Source organism: Schistocerca nitens, chromosome 7, assembly GCF_023898315.1.
Source record: "Schistocerca nitens isolate TAMUIC-IGC-003100 chromosome 7, iqSchNite1.1, whole genome shotgun sequence".
Classification (NCBI taxonomy): domain Eukaryota; kingdom Metazoa; phylum Arthropoda; class Insecta; order Orthoptera; family Acrididae; genus Schistocerca; species Schistocerca nitens.
Genome location: NC_064620.1, coordinates 345193913 through 345216642, shown reverse-complemented (window position 1 = coordinate 345216642; position 22730 = coordinate 345193913). Strand labels below are relative to the sequence as shown.

Sequence of the window (22730 nt, the reverse complement as noted above, 5' to 3'; positions counted from 1 at the left end):
TCAGCCGTTCGCAGTACCAGCACAGCAAGGCCGTTTTGGTTAATGTTACAAGGCCAGATCAGTCAATCATCCAGACTGTTGTCCCTGCAACTACTGAAAAAGCTGCTGCCCCTCTTCAGGAACCACATGTTTGTCTGGCCTCTCAACAGATACCCCTCCGTTGTGGTTGCACCTACGGTACGGCCATCTGTATCGCTGAGGCACTCAAGCCTCCCCACCAACGGCAAGGTCCATGGTTCATGGGGGGGGGGGGGGGGTAAAATCCATGGAGAAGAAATAAAAACTTTGAGGTTCGTCGATGACATTGTAATTCTGTCAGAGACAGCAAAGGTCTTGGAAGAGCAGTTGAACGGAATGGATAGTGTCTTGAAGGGAGGATATAAGATGAATATCAACAAAAGCAAAACGAGGATAATGGAATGTAGTCTAATTAAGTCGGGTGATGCGGAGGGAATTAGATTAGGAAAAGAGACACTTAAAGTAGTAAAGAAGTTTTGCTATTTGGGGAGCAAAACAACTGATGATGGTCGAAGTAGAGAGGATATAAAATGTAGACTGGCAATGGCAAGGAAAGCTTTTCTGAAGTAGAAAAATTTGTTAACATCGAGTATAGATTTAAGTGTCAGGAAGTCATTTCTGAAAGTATTTGTGTGGAGTGTAGCCATGTATGGAAGTGAAACATGGACGATAAATAGTTTAGACAAGAAGAGAATAGAAGCTTTCGAAATGTGGTGCTACAGAAGAATGCTGAAGATTAGATGGGTAGATCACATAACTAATGAGGAGGTGTTGAATAGGATTGGGGAGAAAAGGAGCTTGTGGCACAACTTGACTAGAAGAAGGGATCGGTTGGTAGGACATGTTCTGAGGCATCAAGGGATCACCAATTTAGTATTGGAGGGCAGCGTGGATGGTAAAAATCGTAGAGAGAGACCAAGAGATGAATACACCAAGCAGATTCAGAAGGATGTAGGTTGCAGTAGGGGAGATGAAGAAGCTTGCACAGGATAGAGTAGCATGGAGAGCTGCATCAAACCAGTCTCAGGACTGAAGACCACAACAATAAAAACGTATTTAATAACCTGACACAAATAAGTGACGACCATTCGGGAGGACGACGGTTCAATCCCGCGTCCGGTCATCCTGATTTAGGTTTTCCGTGATTTCCCTAAATCGCTCCAGGCAATATGCCGGGATGGTTCCTTTGAAAGGGCACGGCCGACTTCCTTCCCCGTCCTTCTCTAATCCGATGATCTCACAGTTTGGTCTTTTCTCCCCAAACAACCCAACCCCCCCTTCCAATGAATATATTAAATCAATTGAAAACAATACTTATCAAATTGACAGATTCTTGGACCTCATAGTGCTGACTACATTTTGATCAAGCAGAAACTTCTTTTCATACGTGAATCATACAGAATGGGATAAAACCCGCCGGCCTTGAAAAATGACGCCCCAAGTTACCGCAGATGATGTACTGCAAAACACATAAGACATGCTGAGAAACAAAGGGATGGAAAACAGATCGTAGACGAATACCTCGCACATCCATATTTCGAACGTAATTTTATATATTTTATACATATTTTCTCAGTGGAAAGTCCTAGTTTACCATTCTTCAATTGATCGATAGAAGTCAGCTGAAGGATAGGGTACTAGTACTAGTGAAGGCGAAAAAAGCGTCAAACGTAAAATTTATGTCCTGTTCTTCAGTTAACCTATATAGGTCAGCTGAAGAATAGGATGTTAGTACTAGCGAAGGTGAAAAAAAGCGACAAACGTAAAATTTGTATCGTGTACCTCGGTTGGTCTATATATGCAAACTGAAGAGTAGGATACAACCTTCGTAGTTCAACCGGGATACAAGAAGACCGTGTTATGTATGCCGCCTTTTTTGCTTTCGGTAGAAGTAGATTCCTATTCTTCAGTTGGCCTACATAGTACAGAATACGAAGCAACTGCAGAGGAAACCGTAATTGAAACGTCTCACTTTGAGACAAATATGTAATTCAAAATATGTAACAAATGATTTAAAATTATCACAAGGCACAGAGAGCATACGCAATCACTACGTTTACATGCGACACATCTTCCGAAAGACGAAAGCCGGATTACGAAAACCGTTTTTCGCTGTTGTGTTTAGATGTTAAGGTCTGGAGCGGATTTCCTAGCCCAGTTAAATATGGGGCTTGGGAAACAACTGTTACAGCTTCTGAGTTAGTCAGCACAATCGCTATTTCTCTTCAATTAGACGGGCTGTAAACAGATTCCGTTTAATATTTGAACTTATCCTTCACTGCAAAAAAAGGTACTGTGTCCATATTAGCCGAAATTTTTTAAAAACAAGACGAAATCTGACGGTCCAAAGACGTTTCAAAACCGGTTGCGTTTACTTGGGATCGAAACTCGATAGCGGAATTGGAAAACCGGGGAGAAGCGGATTTCCAGAATCGATTTTGAAGGGTTTGCATGACCAGCTAGAAGCGGAATTGGGAAATGGGTTTACGAAATCCGGTTTCGGGAGCCCCATGAAAACGAGGTGAATATCTCTCTCTTAGTAACACATTCATTTATTTTTATTTACGATTATGACGCTTTGCCACAGTAGATTTGTTATCTACGGCTCGTAAATAAATGACTAATATCTATGATTAAAATTTGGGGTCATTGGTCAAAGCTGAGGAGTTGTATTTCATTCTTAAATACTAATTCTTCATTATCTGTTCTTATAACACTCTGGATTTTACGTTTCACAGTGCGGATATCGCGTTATACAGCTCTATGCATTCTAAGAAAAATGCTCGCTCGTGTTGCTTCGCGTTCGTTTCAAATTTCCCACGCTCAGTGACTGACAATAACATTAAACTGAGAATACAAAGCATGTGCTGGCAACGATATTGCGCAATGCACAATACTGACCACTGACAACAGACGGCACAATATTTGCGGACAGCGCAAAATATTTCAAAAATATCTGTGTTCTTCATATTATTGCACAATCTCACACCTACACCTTCAATATTGTTGCGCTTCAGGAAATATTGCTCAATCTTATTGACCGTCGAGGGGCCGCTAAAGTTTTCTGTTGCCATAGCAATAACTAGACGATTTTTTGCGAAGTTCTCTGATGTTTTTAATTGCTTAACTTTGAGGCAGAAATGGAGGACGAATTTCAAAACTTCCTGCAGAAAGTGAACGAAGTCGGTATGTTGTGAAAGAAAAATGTTTCACATCTACCATATGATAAATCGTGAGACTGGCTACAGTAATTTGTTGCGACAGTACTAAGCTGTTATCCAAAGCTACGAGGCCACTCAACAACTTACTAATCAGTGAGTTTCGTTGGCCACTTTGCGATTATGATTTGATTGTGAGGACGCCGCACCCCACCACCCCCCACCGTCGTTGGTGTGGCGTGGTGTGGTGTGACAGTGTTGTTATCAATCAGTGGAAACTGTCAGTTATTAGCATTCACATTGGTTCGCTATTGAAGAGCACAGCGGTAACAATAATGTAGCTTAATGTTGTGGGACAAACATTGCATGATAGTTCAGTACGAGACAGCAAACGTTTTCGTTATTATGCTGTTTTATATGTTTAAGTCATCTTCATTTCTTAATTATGAAGTCGTTATATTATTGTGTGTTGTAGAACAATCTCCATGGAGTTTACCAATAGCTTCTGAATGACCTTAGGCAGTGCACTGTGTACTTTTGAGACAACCATTGCTAAATATTCACGCATTTGGTTAATTCAGTTTCTTGGTCTCTTTCTCAACCTTATTGTAGCTATTGTAATTCTGGATTTCATGATTCTCACTGGAAGTTCAGATTCAATGAATGTGACAGTTATTAACATACAAACAAATATAGAGTTGCAGAGTTCTTTCTTACTTGCATCACCTCTAATTGATCAGATGATTTTCTTTGATTCCTTTGGAAGTAATAAGTGTGCTCCTGCAATGCACTTCTTGCTTTTCTTCCCCTCTTCTTGATCCGATGATTTCCACTGATTCTTTGATCCCTTCTCAAGTAACAATGCACTCCTACAACATGGTGACAGATCTCATAGCAACAGCAGCTCTTAGCTGATTTTACTGTAGAAATAGCATAGTATGGGAATATAACATCATTTAAAATACAAATTGGTGCTCAGTGTGGATTGCTTGGCATACATCAATATAGTTGGACAGTTTGTCCCATACAGAAATGAGCATGTCTGGACTCTGATACCTTTACTGATATGATCTGATTTAGCAGCTAGTTGGAAGTGGAGACCCACAAATATTATATTTAAGAAACATCACACTTAATGAGGTCAGCTGGACCATGTACATTTTCACATCATTTGGCCTCTCATGACATATCAATCACTAACAAATTGTGTTTTTTCAGGCGTCTTGGAACATTCTGTTCTCAATTTGCTTGAGCTTCAGCCTGTTGGAAAAGGTATCATTTGAATCAACCTGTTAAGACCGCTTTGCATGAAACATGAGGAAGGGCCATTGATTTCTCTTTGAGCTATTTGTGCCAGAGTTATATATCCTGACCAATAGGGGGCTCAAAACCATACTGTCCACATAATTAACTACACTGTTTTATGGAATTCACACATTTAAAAATGAACTTGATGGACAGGTTTTTGACAATTGTATGTGACGCAAGTCTTGCATCATCATCTTCATCATCATCATCATCATCATCATTACAGTATAGTGCTCAATCTGTTTTAGCAAATCATTATTGCATTAAAAGACTTTAGAACTGGATCATTCATCTTAAAACACCTTATAAGCTCTTACCAAGCATTGTTCTGTTACTGTGTTCTTGAGATTCCTGGGGAGGTATAAGAGGCTTGGGTGGTTTTCATCTTCAAATATAGTCAACCTGTACATCTACACATACATCCATACTCTACAAACCACTGTGAAGAACATGATAAAGTGTGTTTTGCATTGTACAATTAAGATTTCTTCCAGTTCCATACAAAAATTGCGAGCAAGAAGAATGACTGTTTAAATGTCTCTATCTGTGCTGTAATTACTCTGATCTTGTCCTCATGGTCCTGTGGTAGCCATATGTAGGAGGCTGAAGTATGTTCCTAGGTTCCTCACTTAATACTGGTTACTGAAACTTTGTAAGTAGGCCTTCGTGGGAGAGATGACATTTATCTTCAAGAATCTGCTAGTTCAGATTTTTCAGTGTTTCTGGGTAGCTCTTGTATAGTTGGAACAAATGTGTGACACTCCGTGCTGGGTTACTTTGTATTCATTCAGTGTCTCCTGTTAGTCCCATTTGGTATGGGTCCCACACACTTGAGCGCTATTGTAGGATTGGTCACACGAGTATTCTGTGAGCAATCTCCTTTGTAGACTGATTACATTTCCACGGTATATAACCGACGAATCAAAGTGGGCTAGATGCTTCACCAACGACTGAGCCGATTTCATTGTTCCATTTCATATCCTCACAAATTGTTACTCCCAAGTATTGGTATGGATTGATTGTTTTCAGTCATGATTCATCGATATTGTAGTCATAAAATACTATGTATCTGTGCTTTGGGAACTTTACAATCTTACATTTCTGAACATTAAAAGCAAATTACCAGTCTTTTAACCACTTTGATATCATAGCAACTTTGAATGTATGTGCAGCTTTTTTATGACAGGACTTCATTGTAGATGGCTGCATCATTTACAAAAAGTCTGAGGTTACCATTAATTGGCCTATTGCCTGCCAAGTAATTTATGTATGACATGAACAGCACAGGTGCCAACTTACTTCTGTGGAGCATGTCTGAAGTGACTGTATCTATAACTGAGGTGCGTTCCTGGCTCACCGACGTACAAACTGATGACTCACATGACCTCTCTGCTTGAACTACACTTGGGAAAGATTGACACATAGCTAAAGGACTAGGGATGTTTCATTGAGAAGTTCGGTGAATCACTACAGCATATGGGTTCCATTTTATGATAGGATATCACCAAGCTTTTTCAGTCACGTATTACCACATTTAGTATGATATTGGCGGTTTTTTTTTTATTTTTTTTTATTTTTTATTTTTTTTTTTTTTATTTTTGCGGCTTGCCACAAATTCCTTTCCTGTGCTAACCTCTTCATCTCAGAGTAGCACTTGCAACCTACGTCCTCAATTATTTGCTTGACGTATCCCAATCTCTGTCTTCCTCTACAGTTTTTGCCCTCTACAGCTCCCTCTAGTACCATGGAAGTCATTCCCTCATGTCTTAGCAGATGTCTTATGATCCTGTCCCTTCTCCTTATCAGTGTTTTCCACATATTCCTTTCCTCTCCGATTCTGCGTAGAACCTCCACATTCCTTACCTTATCAGTCCACCTAATTTTCAACATTCGTCTATAGCACCACATCTCAAATGCTTCGATTCTCTTCTGTTCTGGTTTTCCCACAGTCCATGTTTCACTACCATACAATGCTGTACTCCAGACGTACATCCTCAGAAATTTCTTCCTCAAATTAAGGCCGGTATTTGATATTAGTAGACTTCTCTTGGCCAGAAATGCCTTTTTTGCCATAGTGAGTCTGCTTTTGATGTCCTCCTTGCTCTGTCCATCATTGGTTATTTTACTGCCTAGGTAGCAGAATTCCTTAACTTCATTGACTTCGTGACCATCAATCCTGATTGGCTTATCAAAGGCTAAAGGAAGAAAACCTTGAGTAAAAATTATCTGGTCCTCCGGGTTGGGGGTTGTGCAGTGGGCCAGCTCCTCACTCACATAAAAACATAAAAATGTTAAAAAACCTAATAATATGCTCCGGAAAAATTGGAACTTTGGATGACGAACTGGCGATGAGAAACGGAAAATGATGTTTGGGTGCTGGAATGTGCAAGGTATTTCCACTAAAATAAATTTACTACCTGCAGAACGTGACATGTTCAACATGGATGTTGTCGTACTCTCTGAAACAAAGAAGAAAGGCAAAGGAGAAGAAGAACTGGGTAATTATGTACATATCAGGAGTGGGGTATCAGAAGCAGTAAGAGCCAAAGCAGGAGTTTCCATTATGATGAAGAAATCATGGAAAAAAAGAATCAGAAATTGGACATTCATCAATCAACATATTATAACTGTTGAAATGCCATTATTTGCTAGGGAAGTTGTGATTACTGGCATATATGCACCCACATACGCCACAAAAGATAAGGAGAAAGATACATTCTGGGCCACCCTCGAGGAGACTATTGAAAAAATCCCAAGAAGAAAGGAACTGATTATCATGGGAGATATGAATGGAAAGGTAGGAATTAGAGAATCCTGTAGAATAAGGAAAACATGGAGAGGACGAATATAATGAGAATGGGGAATGATTGATTGCAATTTGTGAACAATTTTATCTAAAAATTACCAACACATTTTTCAAACATAAGGACATTCATAAATATACTTGGCAATAGAACACTAAAGAACTTCATTCTATAATAGATTATATTATCATTAGGCAAACAAGTAGTTTCAAGGCAGTAGGCGTCGGATCTTATAGAGGAGCCCAGTCTGGATCAGACCACTATCTAGTAAAAATGAAGTCTTTCTGCCCATGGAAGAATGCAAGGAATGATACAAATAACATAAGTATAATGAACCAGACAGAAAGATGAAAATTTACCTTTTAATATCGACAGCCTACAAGACGAAAGTATCAGAACACTCTTTGCGGCCAGGATGGAAAGGAAACTGATTGAATCATTTGATGGAAGTAGAGAGGAAATATATGACTATATATAAACTAATGTGAAAATCATAACAACAGAGGTGTTGGGGAAAAAAGATAGCAACCACAACCGTGCAGCAGAGCGGTGGTCAGAGGAAATAGAGGTCCTCGTTAGAGAAAAACGAAATGCGTTCCTTCAGTGGTTGAATGATAAATCAGAAGAAACAAGCTCAATATACAAGGAAAAGAAGAATGAAGTAACGAAAAAAAAAAAAGATGGCAAAAAATGAAGCATGGGAAGGAACATGTGCCAAGGTGAATAGCAAATTAGGATTTGGGAGAGCAAAAGAAGCACGGTCAGTATTAAAAGGGCTTTGACAGGATACAAAAAGCAAAACCAATCTCCAGCTCACAACGCTAAAGGAATAGGAGAAGTATTTCCAAAAATTATTAAATGAGGGCAGAGAAGAATATCTAGAAGAAGGAACAGTGGAAGAAAAAGGACATGAAGATGATGAGATCCAGATTTTAGAAGGTGAAGTACTTCAGGCATCGAGAACAGGAAAGAATGGTAAATCACCGGGACCAGGCAATATCAGTCTGGAGTGCCTGAAATCTGGTGGTGACAAAATTGTGAAACTGATAACACAGCTCTTCAACAAAATGATACATGGAGATTCAATACCCAACGAGATGAAGCTAGGTTACATTAATTCCATATTTAAGAAAGGGGATTGCAAAATTTGTTCAAATTATCGAGGAATTTGTGTTACAAACACATTAATGAGAATTTTTGCGAAAGTAATTAAAAACAAGCTGGAAAAAAAAATAATTTTGAACCCAATAAGAACAATGTGGATTCACGGCTGGAAGATCATGTTTAGATCATATTTTCACATTACGTCAGATTTTAGAGAAACATAGGGAAAAATCAAAAAATATAGGATTAATTTTCATAGATCTAGAAAAAGCGTATGATACTGTTCCAAGAAAATTACTTTGGAGAGCACTAGATATGGCAAACATAAACTCTTCCTTGATTAAAATAATACAGAGATATATAAAGATAACATTTGCCAAGTGAAAGTTGGTAATAAACTTTCACAGAAATGTAGAACAAGCAAACGCCTTTTACAGGGTTGTCCCATGTCACCATCCTTATTTAAAACCTATATAGATATTAGCCTTAGAACATTGTCTCATAAATGTAATAGTATGGGATTAGAAATAAGAGATGGAGTTTACCTACATCATTTATTGTTTTCTGATGATCAAGTAGTCGTAGCACAAGATGGGGAGGATGCTAACTATATGTGCAATCAACTACCAGTAGCATACAAAACTTGGAATTTGAAGATTAATTACCAAAAAACAGAATACTTGACTAATGATTCAGATGAGCTATACATTGAAGGAAAGAAAATCGAAAAGATAAACACTTCCTGTTGTTTGGGATCCATTTTAGAAATTGAGGGAAAATCAGAGTCAGAAATCAATAAAAGAATTAGTGGATGGAAGGTCACTGGGATGCTTAACTGTCTTATGGAGCATGAATGTAATGAGCAGAACTAAAAAATTAACATGCAAATCCATATTAGAGAATGTGGTCCTGTATGGAATGGAGACCTGGACAATTAACCCGAACCACATTAAAAAATTACAAGCTCTAGAGATGGACTTCTGGAGAAGATTGGCAAGAATCTCCAGGAAAGAAAAGATAAGGAACACCAAAATAATAAGGAGAATGGAAATAAAAGAAAGAATATATGATGTAATGGATATGAAGAAATTACAGTGGTACGGGCATGTACGACGAATGGAGAAAACCAGAATACCAAAATTGATACTGGAGTGGGAACCGGAGGGGAGAAGAAGAAGACGACGACCTATGACCACCTGGCTCCAAAAGGTACAGCACACAATGAGGAGAATGGGCGCAGAGGAAGAGGACACACAAGATCGAAACACCTGGAGGAATATTTTGAAAATATAGTTTAAGAACGTTTATTCTTTGTATTATAATTTCCGAGTAAATTATTATGTTGGAGATAAGCCTCTGTAATGAGAAAAAGCTCAAAACAATAATAAAAATTAACTTTATATGGAATGGCAATTTCTATGAACAGCTGGAAGGCATCACAATAGGTAGTACACTTAGTCCAGTAGTTACCAATTTGTTCGTGGAGCATTTCAAAAGACAGATGTTGGACATGGCACCTTGTAAACCTAGTATGTCGTACAGATACATTGACAAAACCTTCACCATATAGAACCATTCGGAGGAGCAGCTCAGTGACTTTCTAAGGTGTCAGAGCAGTTTCCATGCTAATGTTTAACTTACTGTGTAGATGGAAAAGGATCCATAGCTACTGTTTCTTGAAGTGGTTAGAGGAACGATGGGAATGTGGGACCACAATATTTACTGAAAACTGACACACACTGTCTGATACCTTTGCAGCCATTCAAAGCATCACCTAGACCACAAAAGTGTACAATCAATACCCTTGTAATGTATGCACGACATACACTCCTGGAAATTGAAATAAGAACACCGTGAATTCATTGTCCCAGGAAGGGGAAACTTTATTGACACATTCCTGGGGTCAGATACATCACATGATCACACTGACAGAACCACAGGCACATAGACACAGGCAACAGAGCATGCACAATGTCGGCACTAGTACAGTGTATATCCACCTTTCGCAGCAATGCAGGCTGCTATTCTCCCATGGAGACGATCGTAGAGATGCTGGATGTAGTCCTGTGGAACGGCTTGCCATGCCATTTCCACCTGGCGCCTCAGTTGGACCAGCGTTCGTGCTGGACGTGCAGACCGCGTGAGACGACGCTTCATCCAGTCCCAAACATGCTCAATGGGGGACAGATCCAGAGATCTTGCTGGCCAGGGTAGTTGACTTACACCTTCTAGAGCACGTTGGGTGGCACGGGATACATGCGGACATGCATTGTCCTGTTGGAACAGCAAGTTCCCTTGCCGGTCTAGGAATGGTAGAACGATGGGTTCGATGACGGTTTGGATGTACCGTGCACTATTCAGTGTCCCCTCGACGATCACCAGTGGTGTACGGCCAGTGTAGGAGATCGCTCCCCACACCATGATGCCGGGTGTTGGCCCTGTGTGCCTCGGTCGTATGCAGTCCTGATTGTGGCGCTCACCTGCACGGCACCAAACACGCATACGACCATCATTGGCACCAAGGCAGAAGCGACTCTCATCGCTGAAGACGACACGTCTCCATTCGTCCCTTCATTCACGCCTGTCGCGACACCACTGCAGGCGGGCTGCACGATGTTGGGGCGTGAGCGGAAGACGGCCTAACGGTGTGCGGGACCGTAGCCCAGCTTCATGGAGATGGTTGCAAATGGTCCTCGCCGATACCCCAGGAGCAACAGTGTCCCTAATTTGCTGGGAAGTGGCGGTGTGGTCCCCTACGGCACTGCGTAGGATCCTACGGTCTTGGCGTGCATCCGTGCGTCGCTGCGGTCCGGTCCCAGGTCGACGGGCACGTGCACCTTCCGCCGACCACTGGCGACAACATCGATGTACTGTGGAGACCTCACGCCCCACGTGTTGAGCAATTCGGCAGTACGTCCACCCGGCCTCCCGCATGCCCACTATACGCCCTCGCTCAAAGTCCGTCAACTGCACATACGGTTCACGTCCACACTGTCGTGGCATGCTACCAGTGTTAAAGACTGCGATGGAGCTCCGTATGCCACGACAAACTGGCTGACACTGACGGCGGCGGTGCACAAATGCTGCTCAGCTAGCGCCATTCGACGGCCAACACCGCGGTTCCTGGTGTGTCCGCTGTGCCGTGCGTGTGATCATTGCTTGTACAGCCCTCTCGCAGTGTCCGAAGCAAGTATGGTGGGTCTGACACACCGGTGTCAATGTGTTCTTTTTTCCATTTCCAGGAGTGTATATGTGAGTTGCAGCACGTGGAATGCATTCTTAGGAACAACAGGTACTCCACTTGTTGCTTAAGAAGTGTCATGCAATTCAACACCTGGCAAAGTGACAAATTGGAAGAAGAAATGTTGGGTATGGCCTTTCTGCCAGACATCCCTATGATGATGGACAGAGTGCTCTGTATATTACACAAACATGGTGTACAGACTTTACAAATTGACCATGAAGATCAGAGAGTGTCTCAGATTGGAAAAGGGCAAAAGGGACCCACTTGCAATGTCATTAGTATATTGTATACTGTGCACATGTTGAAAAGTCTATGTTGGAGTGATCATCAATACCAGGATCATTGAACATAATGGTATTGCATGTGGAGCAATCAATCATGGCAGAGCATGTGTTATGTGAACTGACCATATAATAAAATTTCCTGACATGCAAGTTCTCACAGTGGAGAAGAGCAGTCTTGCCCATTTGTTCAGGGAAGCCACTGAAATTCACAAACATGAAAATCTTTGCAAGAAAGAAGAAAGCCTTACGTTGAATGGATACTAGATTCCCATGCTGCAGTGAATAAACTTTGCAGGTAACGAGGAGAGACAGTGATTATGATTAGGTAAAGGCCCTGAAACATTGGAATGATAGGTACAAATAATCTCAAGGCATGGGCTTTACTCCAGTCTGCCACCAACCAGAAGATGATCTTTGACAATACCAGCCACTCATGCTGGTGAAACATCAGAAAAATCATTAAATAGAGGTCAGCTGAAGATTTTGAGATGAAAACCAATAGACAGTATGTCAACCAGTGGTCATAAAGCCTCAACAGTTTTATTTTATGCTACGGTAGCTACTGAGGCACATAGTACTTCTTGATCTTAAACAGCTTATGGATCAAAGGACATACCAGCATTTTAGGAAATGAAATAACTGATAGCTATCCTAAAGAAAGTACATCTCAATAATATTCCAAGAAATTAGATTACACTCTAGAGATTTTATAAGGAAAATACACCACCAATCACAGGAACAATTGAACAGGGTGTAGACAATTACTCAAAGGAATATAGTAAGATTCCCTGCTTGTTTTCAACCTGAACTGCCGTGAAAACTGTGGAATCATGGTTTAATGGAGACAGAATGAGCAAATAGCACCAGAGTTCTGTAATAAGAATATGATTATGGCATGGCTGTTAGACCAGTCACACTTATAACATTAAAGTTGTTGATTCACTAGTGTGAAGCCAATTCAGTGAAGAAGATGTTGACTTAAATTATGTAATTTTACCATGCGCCAAATGCTGGCTACAGCAATGAAAGTTATATCAAAAGTTGAACCGGCTGAAGATTCCTTTGTTAACACCCATTAATGTGCTTTTATGTATGAATGATATAAGGGTTTATTATGTTATTGGAGCATGTCTCAAAGACACAGACACCAGTATTAAGTTATATATATATATATATATATATATATATATATATATATATATATATATATATATATATATATATATATATATATATATATATGTGACTTACCGAACGAAAGCGCTGGCAGGTCGATAGACACACAAACAAACACAAACACACACACAAAATTCAAGCTTTTGCAACAAACTGTTGCCTCATCAGGAAAGAGGGAAGGAGAGGGAAAGACGAAAGGATGTGGGTTTTAAGGGAGAGGGTAAGGAGTCATTCCAATCCCGGGAGCGGAAAGACTTACCTTAGGGGGAAAAAAGGACGGGTATACACTCGCGCACACACACACATATCCATCCACACATATACAGACACAAGCAGACATCTCACAAGCAGACATATGGTCTTCAAATATGTCTGCTTGTGAGATGTCTGCTTGTGTCTGTATATGTGTGGATGGATATGTGTGTGTGTGCGCGCGAGTGTATACCCGTCCTTTTTTCCCTCTAAGGTAAGTCTTTCCGCTCCCGGGATTGGAATGACTCCTTACCCTCTCCCTTAAAACCCACATCCTTTCGTCTTTCCCTCTCCTTCCCTCTTTCCTGATGAGGCAACAGTTTGTTGCGAAAGCTTGAATTTTGTGTGTGTGTTTGTGTTTGTTTGTGTGTCTATCGACCTGCCAGCGCTTTCGTTCGGTAAGTCACATCATCTTTGTTTTTAGATATATTTTTCCCACGTGGAATGTTTCCCTCTCTCTCTCTCTCTATCTCTCTCTCTCTCTCTCTCTCTCTCTCTCTCTCTCTCTCTCTCTCTATATATATATATATATATATATATATATATATATATATACTGGTGTCTGTGTCTTACTTTATATATATATAAAAAACAAAGATGATGTGACTTACCGAACGAAAGTGCTGGCAGGTCGATAGACACAAAAAGAGGAAGCAACAGTTTGTTGCGAAAGCTTGAATTTTGTGTGTATGTTTGTGTTTGTTTTTGTGTCTATCGACCTGCCAGCACTTTCGTTCGGTAAGTCACATCATCTTTGTTTTTAGATATATTTTTCCCATGTGGAATAAACAAAGATGATGTGACTTACCAAATGAAAGTGCTGGCAGGTCGACAGACACACAAACATACACACAAAAATCTAGCTTTCGCAACCAACGGTTGCTTCGTCAGGAAAGAGGGAAGGGGAGGGAAAGATGAAAGGATGTGGGTTTTAAGGGAGAGGGTAAGGAGTCATTCCAATCCCGGGAGCGGAAAGACTTACCTTGGGGGAAAAGTATACACTCGCGCACACACACACACATATCCATCCGCACATACACAGACACGAGCAGTATTAGCTTTATCTTTGGAATATGTGCGTAGAAAGTAAATTCAAAAGACAGACAGTTCTTTTGTAAGAATACTTTTCGTGCTGAGCTACAGCAATGAGCAAAATATTTGTAGGTGTTTGAAATAAAAATATCCAACTTAACAATAGCTCTATCTGGTGCAAAGGTATTCATCAAGCTCCCATCTAACACAAACCAAGAGATCAGAAAACCCAACCAGTTAAAAAAGAAACAGCTTTGTTATTTATATACCTTGTTAGTAACTTTTTTTTACACATTACCTGAATATCTAGACTCAAGTATTGAAAAGTTATTTTAGCTACACGATAATCAGCATTGTTTATTGTATAGCTTCCTAATAAGATTTCAAAATGGTGCAAAGATTCAAAGATTGGCAACTTACTTTAAATGTTCAGAAATATAAAACTGTGCATTTCACAAAATGAAAAAAAACGTAGTATCCTATGACTATCATGTCAATGAGTCACATTTGAAATTGACCAACTTGTACAAATACCAGTGTAACACTTTTTAGGAATATGAAATGGCATGATCACATAGGCTCAGTTGTGTATAAAGCAGGTGGTAGACTTTGGTTTATTGGTAGAATACTGGGGAATTGCAGTCAGTTTACAAAGGAGATTGCTTACAAATTACCTATGTGACCCTGAGCCATTCTAGAATATTGTTCAATTGTGTGGGACCTGTACCAAATATGACTAATGGGGAATATTGACTGTATACAGAGAAGGGCAGCACAAATGGTCGCAGGTTTGTTTGACCCTTGGAAAAGTGTTACAGAGATGCTGAAGAAACTGAATTGGCAGACTCTTGACGATAAATGTAAACTGTCCAGAGAAAGTCTACTAACAATGTTTCACGAACTGGCTTTAAATGATGATTCTACAAATATACTACAACCCCCTATGTATCCCTCATATAGAGATTGTGAGGATAAGATTAGAATAATTATCACACACACAGAAGCATTCAGACAGTCATTCTTCCCACGCTCCATATGTGAATGGAATGGGAGGGAACCATAATAACTGGTACAATGGTATGGCCTATACTTCACACTGGTGTGCAAAGTATAGATACAGATGTAAAACTATTTTATTTAAAAAAACATTGATGTTTTCAAGTAAATATTAAGTTATCAATAAGAGAGAAACTCAGCTCTTGGACATAACTGAGAGGGCTGCATTTTTTCAAAGTAGCAGCTTCTTATTTTTCCTTTTTCAAGGTGGTTACTTCCCTTCAATTTACTACATGAAATGTAACTTGGACAAGCATATCATTAAGCATTATAGTGATCATTTACCCGTAATTGATCAATGCATGGAGCACAATAATACATAAGCAAGAGCCTTTTCATGGCCAGAGGAGTGTGCATTTGGATATCTGTATACTTATGTGTGTATGAATGCGTGCACTATTGCTGGAAAAAGAGTAGTGCACAAAAGCTAGTTTGAATACTGTTTTTTGTTATGTTTTTTCTGTGCTCCAGGTACTGATCGGCTAGAGTCTAGTGGTTGCCTTTCCTGTGTTTTATGTATTGCTTCATCCAGGAATTTTCATTATCGTTAAACTGCTGATTGGACTCACTTCCTTTCCATACCCTTTTACCTTTGTTACTGTCTCTCTTTACTTATGTACAAATATTAAGTTATCAATAAGAGAGAAACTCAGCTCTTGGACATAACTGAGAGGGCTGCATTTTTTCAAAGTAGCAGCTTCTTTTTTTTCCTTATTCATTCTTTATTCCTTAATATTTCTATACTTCAATCTTCCTCTACAGTAAATGCCTACAAAAAACATACTGGCCACCCTCTGTTGCAAAATCTGAATGATCCCTGTTGCAACGACCCACCACATTAAATAGTACCTTGCTACAACTATCTGCTCTCATGACAACACCCTTTTTTCGAACAGTTTTTAACATATTCTTCTCTATTGACTGATGCTGCCCAACTTGACTGTTAGCAGATTGCACATGTTTACTTTATTTATGCTCTCACTGTAAAAGTTTCTTACTGTGGTGTGTATCAATTTGCAATCAGACTTATTTATTTATAAGAGCCCCCACTACTTCCTGCTTGTTTAAACCATTTTCTGAACTTCCTACTGAACTATCCCAATAGGACATAACATTCATTTCTGTTATAACACTTCAAACATAAAATTTCACCTTTGTACATTCCACCTTTTTTTTAACAAATTTTCAATAACTCGTCTTGTTCCGCAACCATCAGACCATGAATCCCTGCTCATTCTACCTTCACCAATTCTGAAAATTCTCCTTTGCTCTTGCAAAACTCCCTCTTTCTAAAATTGCGTGTGGCTCATGGTATCCCATCTAATGGGCTTACCATTAAAATTAGCATTAGAGTCTTGCAATGGCCACAGGAGTGGACATTTGGGTGTCTGTGGTTGTGTGTGTGGCCATGTGTTCTATTGCTGGAAAAAGAGTTAGTGCTCGAATACTGGTGTGAACGGTGTTTTGTGTTATGTGTGTCTGTGCTTCACACATGGATTTGCTATAGTTGAGTGGTTGCCTTTCCTGTATTTTATGTATTGTTCCATCCAAGAATTTCCATGATTTTTATAGTGATAGTTTATTATTAAGACAGTGTACACATGACATTCCAGTGAGTTGCTTGTAGTTTGTTAATGTGTACCTTGACTTACTCAATGTCCATGCAAGTTTCTTTTCTTGGTGGGATAAACATGATGAATAAATGAATGAGAAGAGATTAACCCAGAGGGAAGGAAGACCTCAGCACTTCCAAACTGTCAGATGGCATCCTAGGTTTTCAACAACACTGACTCGACCAGATCCCTCACTTATTTGATTGTCACACAGAAAAACATTTGGAGAATGTAGAACAAGGCAATAGGTGTGTTTACACTGTGGACAAACTGCATATATTGCGTGATAATGCAAAGAAAGAAGAGGAATGTTCAACAACTACATACGGCAAGATGTGAAGTAACAGGGCAGTTCTGTGTGCACCAGTCAACTGCAAATGACTACATTTAACCTGCAGGACAAAGTGCATTGCTGTATCCTAGTCGTGGTCACTCTCCAATGTGCTGCAGTCATTCTCCACTACTGTACAGTGGTTGTAGCTGCTCGCTCAGCTGTCAAAATCAAAATCAGAAAAACATAGTGAGGAGACCATCTACGGACATCTCAAACTCCCAGGACAAGGACTGTGAACATAACATCACTAACCTGTAACATACAACCTAGGTGACTTAGTATGGATTTTTACATATGTGCAGAAGGCCACACTGTCAGAATAATTATTTTATTATTGAGACAGTTTTGTGCTCTCATAGTGTATAAAGCAATTTCATGTTTACCTATACAGTTCTAAATTTCATTTGATTACTGATCATAAACCTCCGGTTTCTGTTTTCCATCCTTTGGCATCTTTGCCAGACAAAGTGGCCCATTGCCTGCAAGGCTGGGCTTTGTTTTGTCGTGCTACAAGATTCATTTCCACTCCACCGGACAACAAGCTAATGTGGAGCTCTTTCTTGGTTGCTGATTAGCCCTGATCCAGCATCCGATCAGGATAAAATGTCGTGTTTCCATTTAGATGTTGAACCTTGGATCATTTTCCCATTACCAGTTTTGGATTTTGACGGCTGTCACGGCCGATCCTGTCTTACATCAGATTGTTCATTATGTCCACTGTGGCTAGTTGACTAAACCACCAGGCCAAGTGTCAGTTCCCTCCCATAATTATTCTAATTATTGTGCTCTCCACCTCTGCTTACCTGTTCTTGATAGTGAGTTACTGTTGGCTACCGAAGAGTCGGTGACCGGGGTTGTGAGTCCATCCGCACTGTGGCGGGATGTCATGTGCTATCGCCTCCAGGACCATTGGGGTGTTTCTTGTATAAAATAACTGGCCCGCCACCACATATTTTAGCTGGGTATTGACAATTACCATGTGTGTTGTGCCAGCCTGCCCACAGTGTGCCTCCCATCGAGCAGCACTACTGATCTGTCTCTTTCCTGATCTCCCCCCCCCCCCCCCCCCCCCCTTAAATGCTGCTGAGGGTAGATTCATGCTGATTTTATGGGTCCCTTTCTTAACTCCTTTTGGCCTATAATAGTTGACACTTTCTCAAAATTTCCTTACGTGTTTCACTGTCTGTCCACATCCATGACAGCTATTGTCACAGCCCTTGCAAAGACTTTTTCAATTGAAGGATTGCTGCATACATTTGTGACAGACAATGGCCCACAAGTTTGTCTCAGGATTTTGAAAATTTTTATACAAAGAGTGGCATCCAGAATGTTACAGCCCCTCCGTTTCATCCTCAGTCCATCGGTAAGGTGGTGTGGCTGGTCTGTCCGTTCAAAATTTAGATGAAAAAATATGTCCCACAAGAAAGCCGTCAATAGGTTCTTGAGCTCATATAAATTCACTCCAGCTGGCAACAATAGCCAGGCAGAGCTGCTTCAAGGCTGCTGTCCCCATGCACTGCTTCATCTACTCTGGCCGACATCCGACCACCTGCTGGTGTCTGCCTAGCAGCAGTTCTCTCTGAACTTCGCCATCTGGTCCTGTTGATTTGGCAAGCGCCCTAAGTGGATACCAGCAGTTATACAGCACTGCTGGGACCACCACCTATGCATTGTGCACACCCATGATGGCTTAGTGTCATGACAGTACGATCACTTCTGTCCACACATGACCTACTGTGTGCCGGAAACTCCGCCACCCCAATGCCTGCCTACACCATCTGTGCTGCTCCCCGTGGCACGGTTCACACACCTTATGGCTCCTGCACTCGCTTTGTTCTGGTTGCTGGCACCGCTGGGCAGAGTGGTTAGCACCGGGCCACATCTGTCTCTGCAGCAGCTGTCACCGCTACAGCCACCACCACCACCACCACCACCACCACCACCTATGTGTTCTCTGCTGCCTCTGTCACTGAGTGCCTGCCCAGATATGGACATGACATATACATGGTGAACAATTTTCCCTAAGGAGGAAGGAGTGTTGTAACCCTATACAATGAGCGCATGTATACTTCACTGTTAGACTGTGCTTTAATGTACTCTTGGTTACATGTGTTTGTACTGATTACTATGTCATTCAGTGTCTTAGTATTTCCTTCATATGGAAGCGGAATAAAGTTGGTTGGTGGGAATTCTGATATTGTGTTTGTGAAACATTACAATAGTGCCAAGTATTTGGAAGAAAATACAGACCACGCTCGTCTGTGATAAGGGTAACAAGAATGATCCACAAAACTACCATGTAATATACTTGACATCCATGTGCTGTAGAATCTTAGAACATTCTGAGCTCAAACATAATTAAGTATCTCAAACAGAATGATATCCTCCATGCTAACTAGCACAGATTCCGAAAACATTAGCTGTGATATCCAACTTGTGTTCTTCTCATAGGACATCCTGGAAACTAAAGAGCAAGGCAGTCATGTGGATGCAGGATTTCTTGATTTCTGACAAGCATTTGACTCAGCACCTCATGTATGCTTATTATCTAAAGTACAATCATGTAGGGTATCAAGTGAAATCTGTGGTTGAATTGAAGATTTTGTGGTAAAGGGGTGCAACATGTTATCTTGAATGGAGAGTCACAACAGCTGTAGAATTAACTTCAGGTGTGTCCTACGGAAAGTGTTGGGACCTTTGCTGTTCATTAATGACCTCATAGACTATATTAGTAGAATCCTCAGACTTTACAGATGAAGCTGTTATCTGGAATGAAGCACTGTTTCAAGAATCTGCATAAGTATTCAGTCAGACCTTGTTAAGATTTCAAAGTGGTATGAAGATGTGCAACTTGCTTTAAATGTTCAGACATGTAAAATTGTGCACTTCACGAAACAAAAAAATGTAGTACCCTATGATTATAAAATCAGCGAGTCACAGTTGGAAATGGTTAATTCATACAAATACCTGGGTTTAACACTTTGTAGGGATATGAAATGGACTGTTCACATAGGCTCAGACATAGGAGAGGCAGGTGGCCGACTTCACTTCATTGGCAGAATACTGGGAAAATGCAGTTAGTCTACAAAGGAGACAGTTTACAAATCACTAAGTGTCCCGTCTTTCATATTGCTCAAATGTGTGGGACCAATACCAAATAGCACTAGTAGGGGATAATGAGCATATACAGAAAAAAATAGTGTGAATGGTCACAGGTGTGTTTGACCCATGGGAGACTGTCACAAAGATGCTGATAAACTGTACTGGCAGCCATTTAAAATTCCAAGAAACAGCTTTAAATGGTGAATCTAGCAATGTACTACACCCCCTATGTATTGTTCCTTCAGGGATTGCAAAGGCCAAATTAGACTATTTACAGCATATACAGAGGCATTTAAGTAGTTATTCCTCCTGTGTTGAAAATGTAACTGGAATAGGAAGACACCCTAATAACTGCTACAATGGAAGGTACCCTCAGCTATCTCTTTACAGTGGTGTAGATGTAGATATGGCAGTGGACTGAACTCTTAGTAGGGTCACAGCCAGTGTCACAACTATACAACAAGGTTAGCAACCATGCAGCAGTCAGTTACCACTTGACAATGGCCTAGGTGCACTCAGTTGAAAGCTTGTTGACCTATAATGAGTTGAAGAAGCTTGAATCCCCAGAAGATTTTATACAGTCTTCCTTCATGATTCTTAAATGAAGTGGTTGCAGTGATTAAATTGCACTCTTTACAAAACTCTGCCAGCAGCATCCCTTCATTTCTTTCTCACGGTTATGTTCTCATTCTGTTTTTCCTTCTACTTCTAAGCAGTTGTGTTATCATAAAGTTTTTGAGATACCATTCTATTTTATATGTTCCAGGGTAAAACCTAGATCTCATACTGCTATAAGTTGTGTGCTGTTTTTTCATGGTTATTTTCTGCTATGGCTTTGGATTATTAGTGTGCCCCTAAGATATTTGTGGTTTATCATCCAGATTACTAGTGTCCCATTGTACCTGTCACCATTCTTTATTGTTTTAGGGGACATTGTGAAAGGATTAGCCTCAACAAATTCTCAAGATCATGAAAGAGCTATACGGAAAGCAGATCTTTATCTCCGGTCTGATGATAAAGAATTTGACGAAGATGGCATTTTCACAAAACTGGATAAGACAGTTGTGAACAAGAGTCATATAAATGGCAGTGATGGTGAAACCATGAGTGCAGGTAAGAAAACTCATGACTACATAACCAATATATAGGTCATTACTAGCTTTGAAGATTTTTATGTGTGAATTGTTTACACAACAGAAGAAAACATTGTTAAGCTTCCAGGATGCATCTTTTACTCTGGAGCAGAGTGAAAACATCTTAGCAGCTAAGTTCTGAGTTCAAGTTCCAGTCCAGTACTCAGTTTTAATCTGCCAGGAACCTACATTCTTACACTTAGTTTTTGCTTAATTAGCTGCATTTCATATGTTAGAGTTATGCCCACAATAAGGTTTTCAAAATAGTAGCATAGGTTCAGATTTAGTGAGCATTATTGACAGTGGAAGTTGAGGTTTTCAGACAGGACCACTACTTCATTGAGATGATAGATTATTGATAAAGATCCATCTCTTTAGCCAAATGATAAGGTTTTGGGAAACTGTTAGCACCAGTACATATGGAGAAAAGGCATGTTGTAATGCCATATGAAATCCTGAAGTATTGGTACACTGATGCCTTACTTGTGACTGTGAGGGTAAAATAAGTGTAATTTAGGCTCATACAGAAGTGGCCACACAATTGTTTTTCTGCCACTCTATCTGCTAGGGAAGAGAAGGGATAATAGTGATAATAATACAGTACCTACAGTTGAAAATGGAGTATAAATGTAAAGGAATATGTAGGTTAGTTGGTTTGAACTTTTGAAGCATTGCCATTACCTTCAGAATAAACAGTTACTGTTCAGAGAAATCACCACTCAATACTGAAATGTCAACCTGTCAGGCACAGTATATTTTTCATGATTCCACAAGACATACAGATAAGATTTATATAATAAGCAGCTTTGAAGGATAATATAAATTGATATTTACTGTACATTTTAGCCCCTAACAACAGTTTGGAAAATAATATGGATTGGGGACAAGAATTTGCAGTATAGGGAGATGAAGGTGACACGTCAATATCCAAGGCATATGTGACATTTCAGGTGGAATACTCTGTCTTTACATCTTATTCTCAAGAACTAGTTACCACAGAAACTTATTTTCTAGTGGCATAATATAATGGCTTTCACAGGTTTTATTTGTAATAGAGGGGGTAAACGTGTTCAGAATATAATCTGGTTGCTCCATAAACTGTAATTACAAAG

At 40.1% G+C, this 22730-nt stretch overlaps 1 protein-coding gene across 1 annotated transcript in view; it reads left to right on the top strand.

Moving 5' to 3' along the window:
* The first annotated feature begins 3094 nt into the window (after positions 1-3094).
* LOC126194958 (tetratricopeptide repeat protein 12-like) overlaps positions 3095-22730 on the top strand; it is a 120936-nt gene continuing 101300 nt past the window's right edge. Inside the window, exons 1-2 of the mRNA XM_049933350.1 lie at positions 3095-3204; positions 21413-21598. Coding sequence (XP_049789307.1) covers positions 3159-3204; positions 21413-21598 — 232 coding nt within the window. The 5' untranslated portion in view covers positions 3095-3158. The remainder of the gene's footprint in view (positions 3205-21412; positions 21599-22730) is intronic.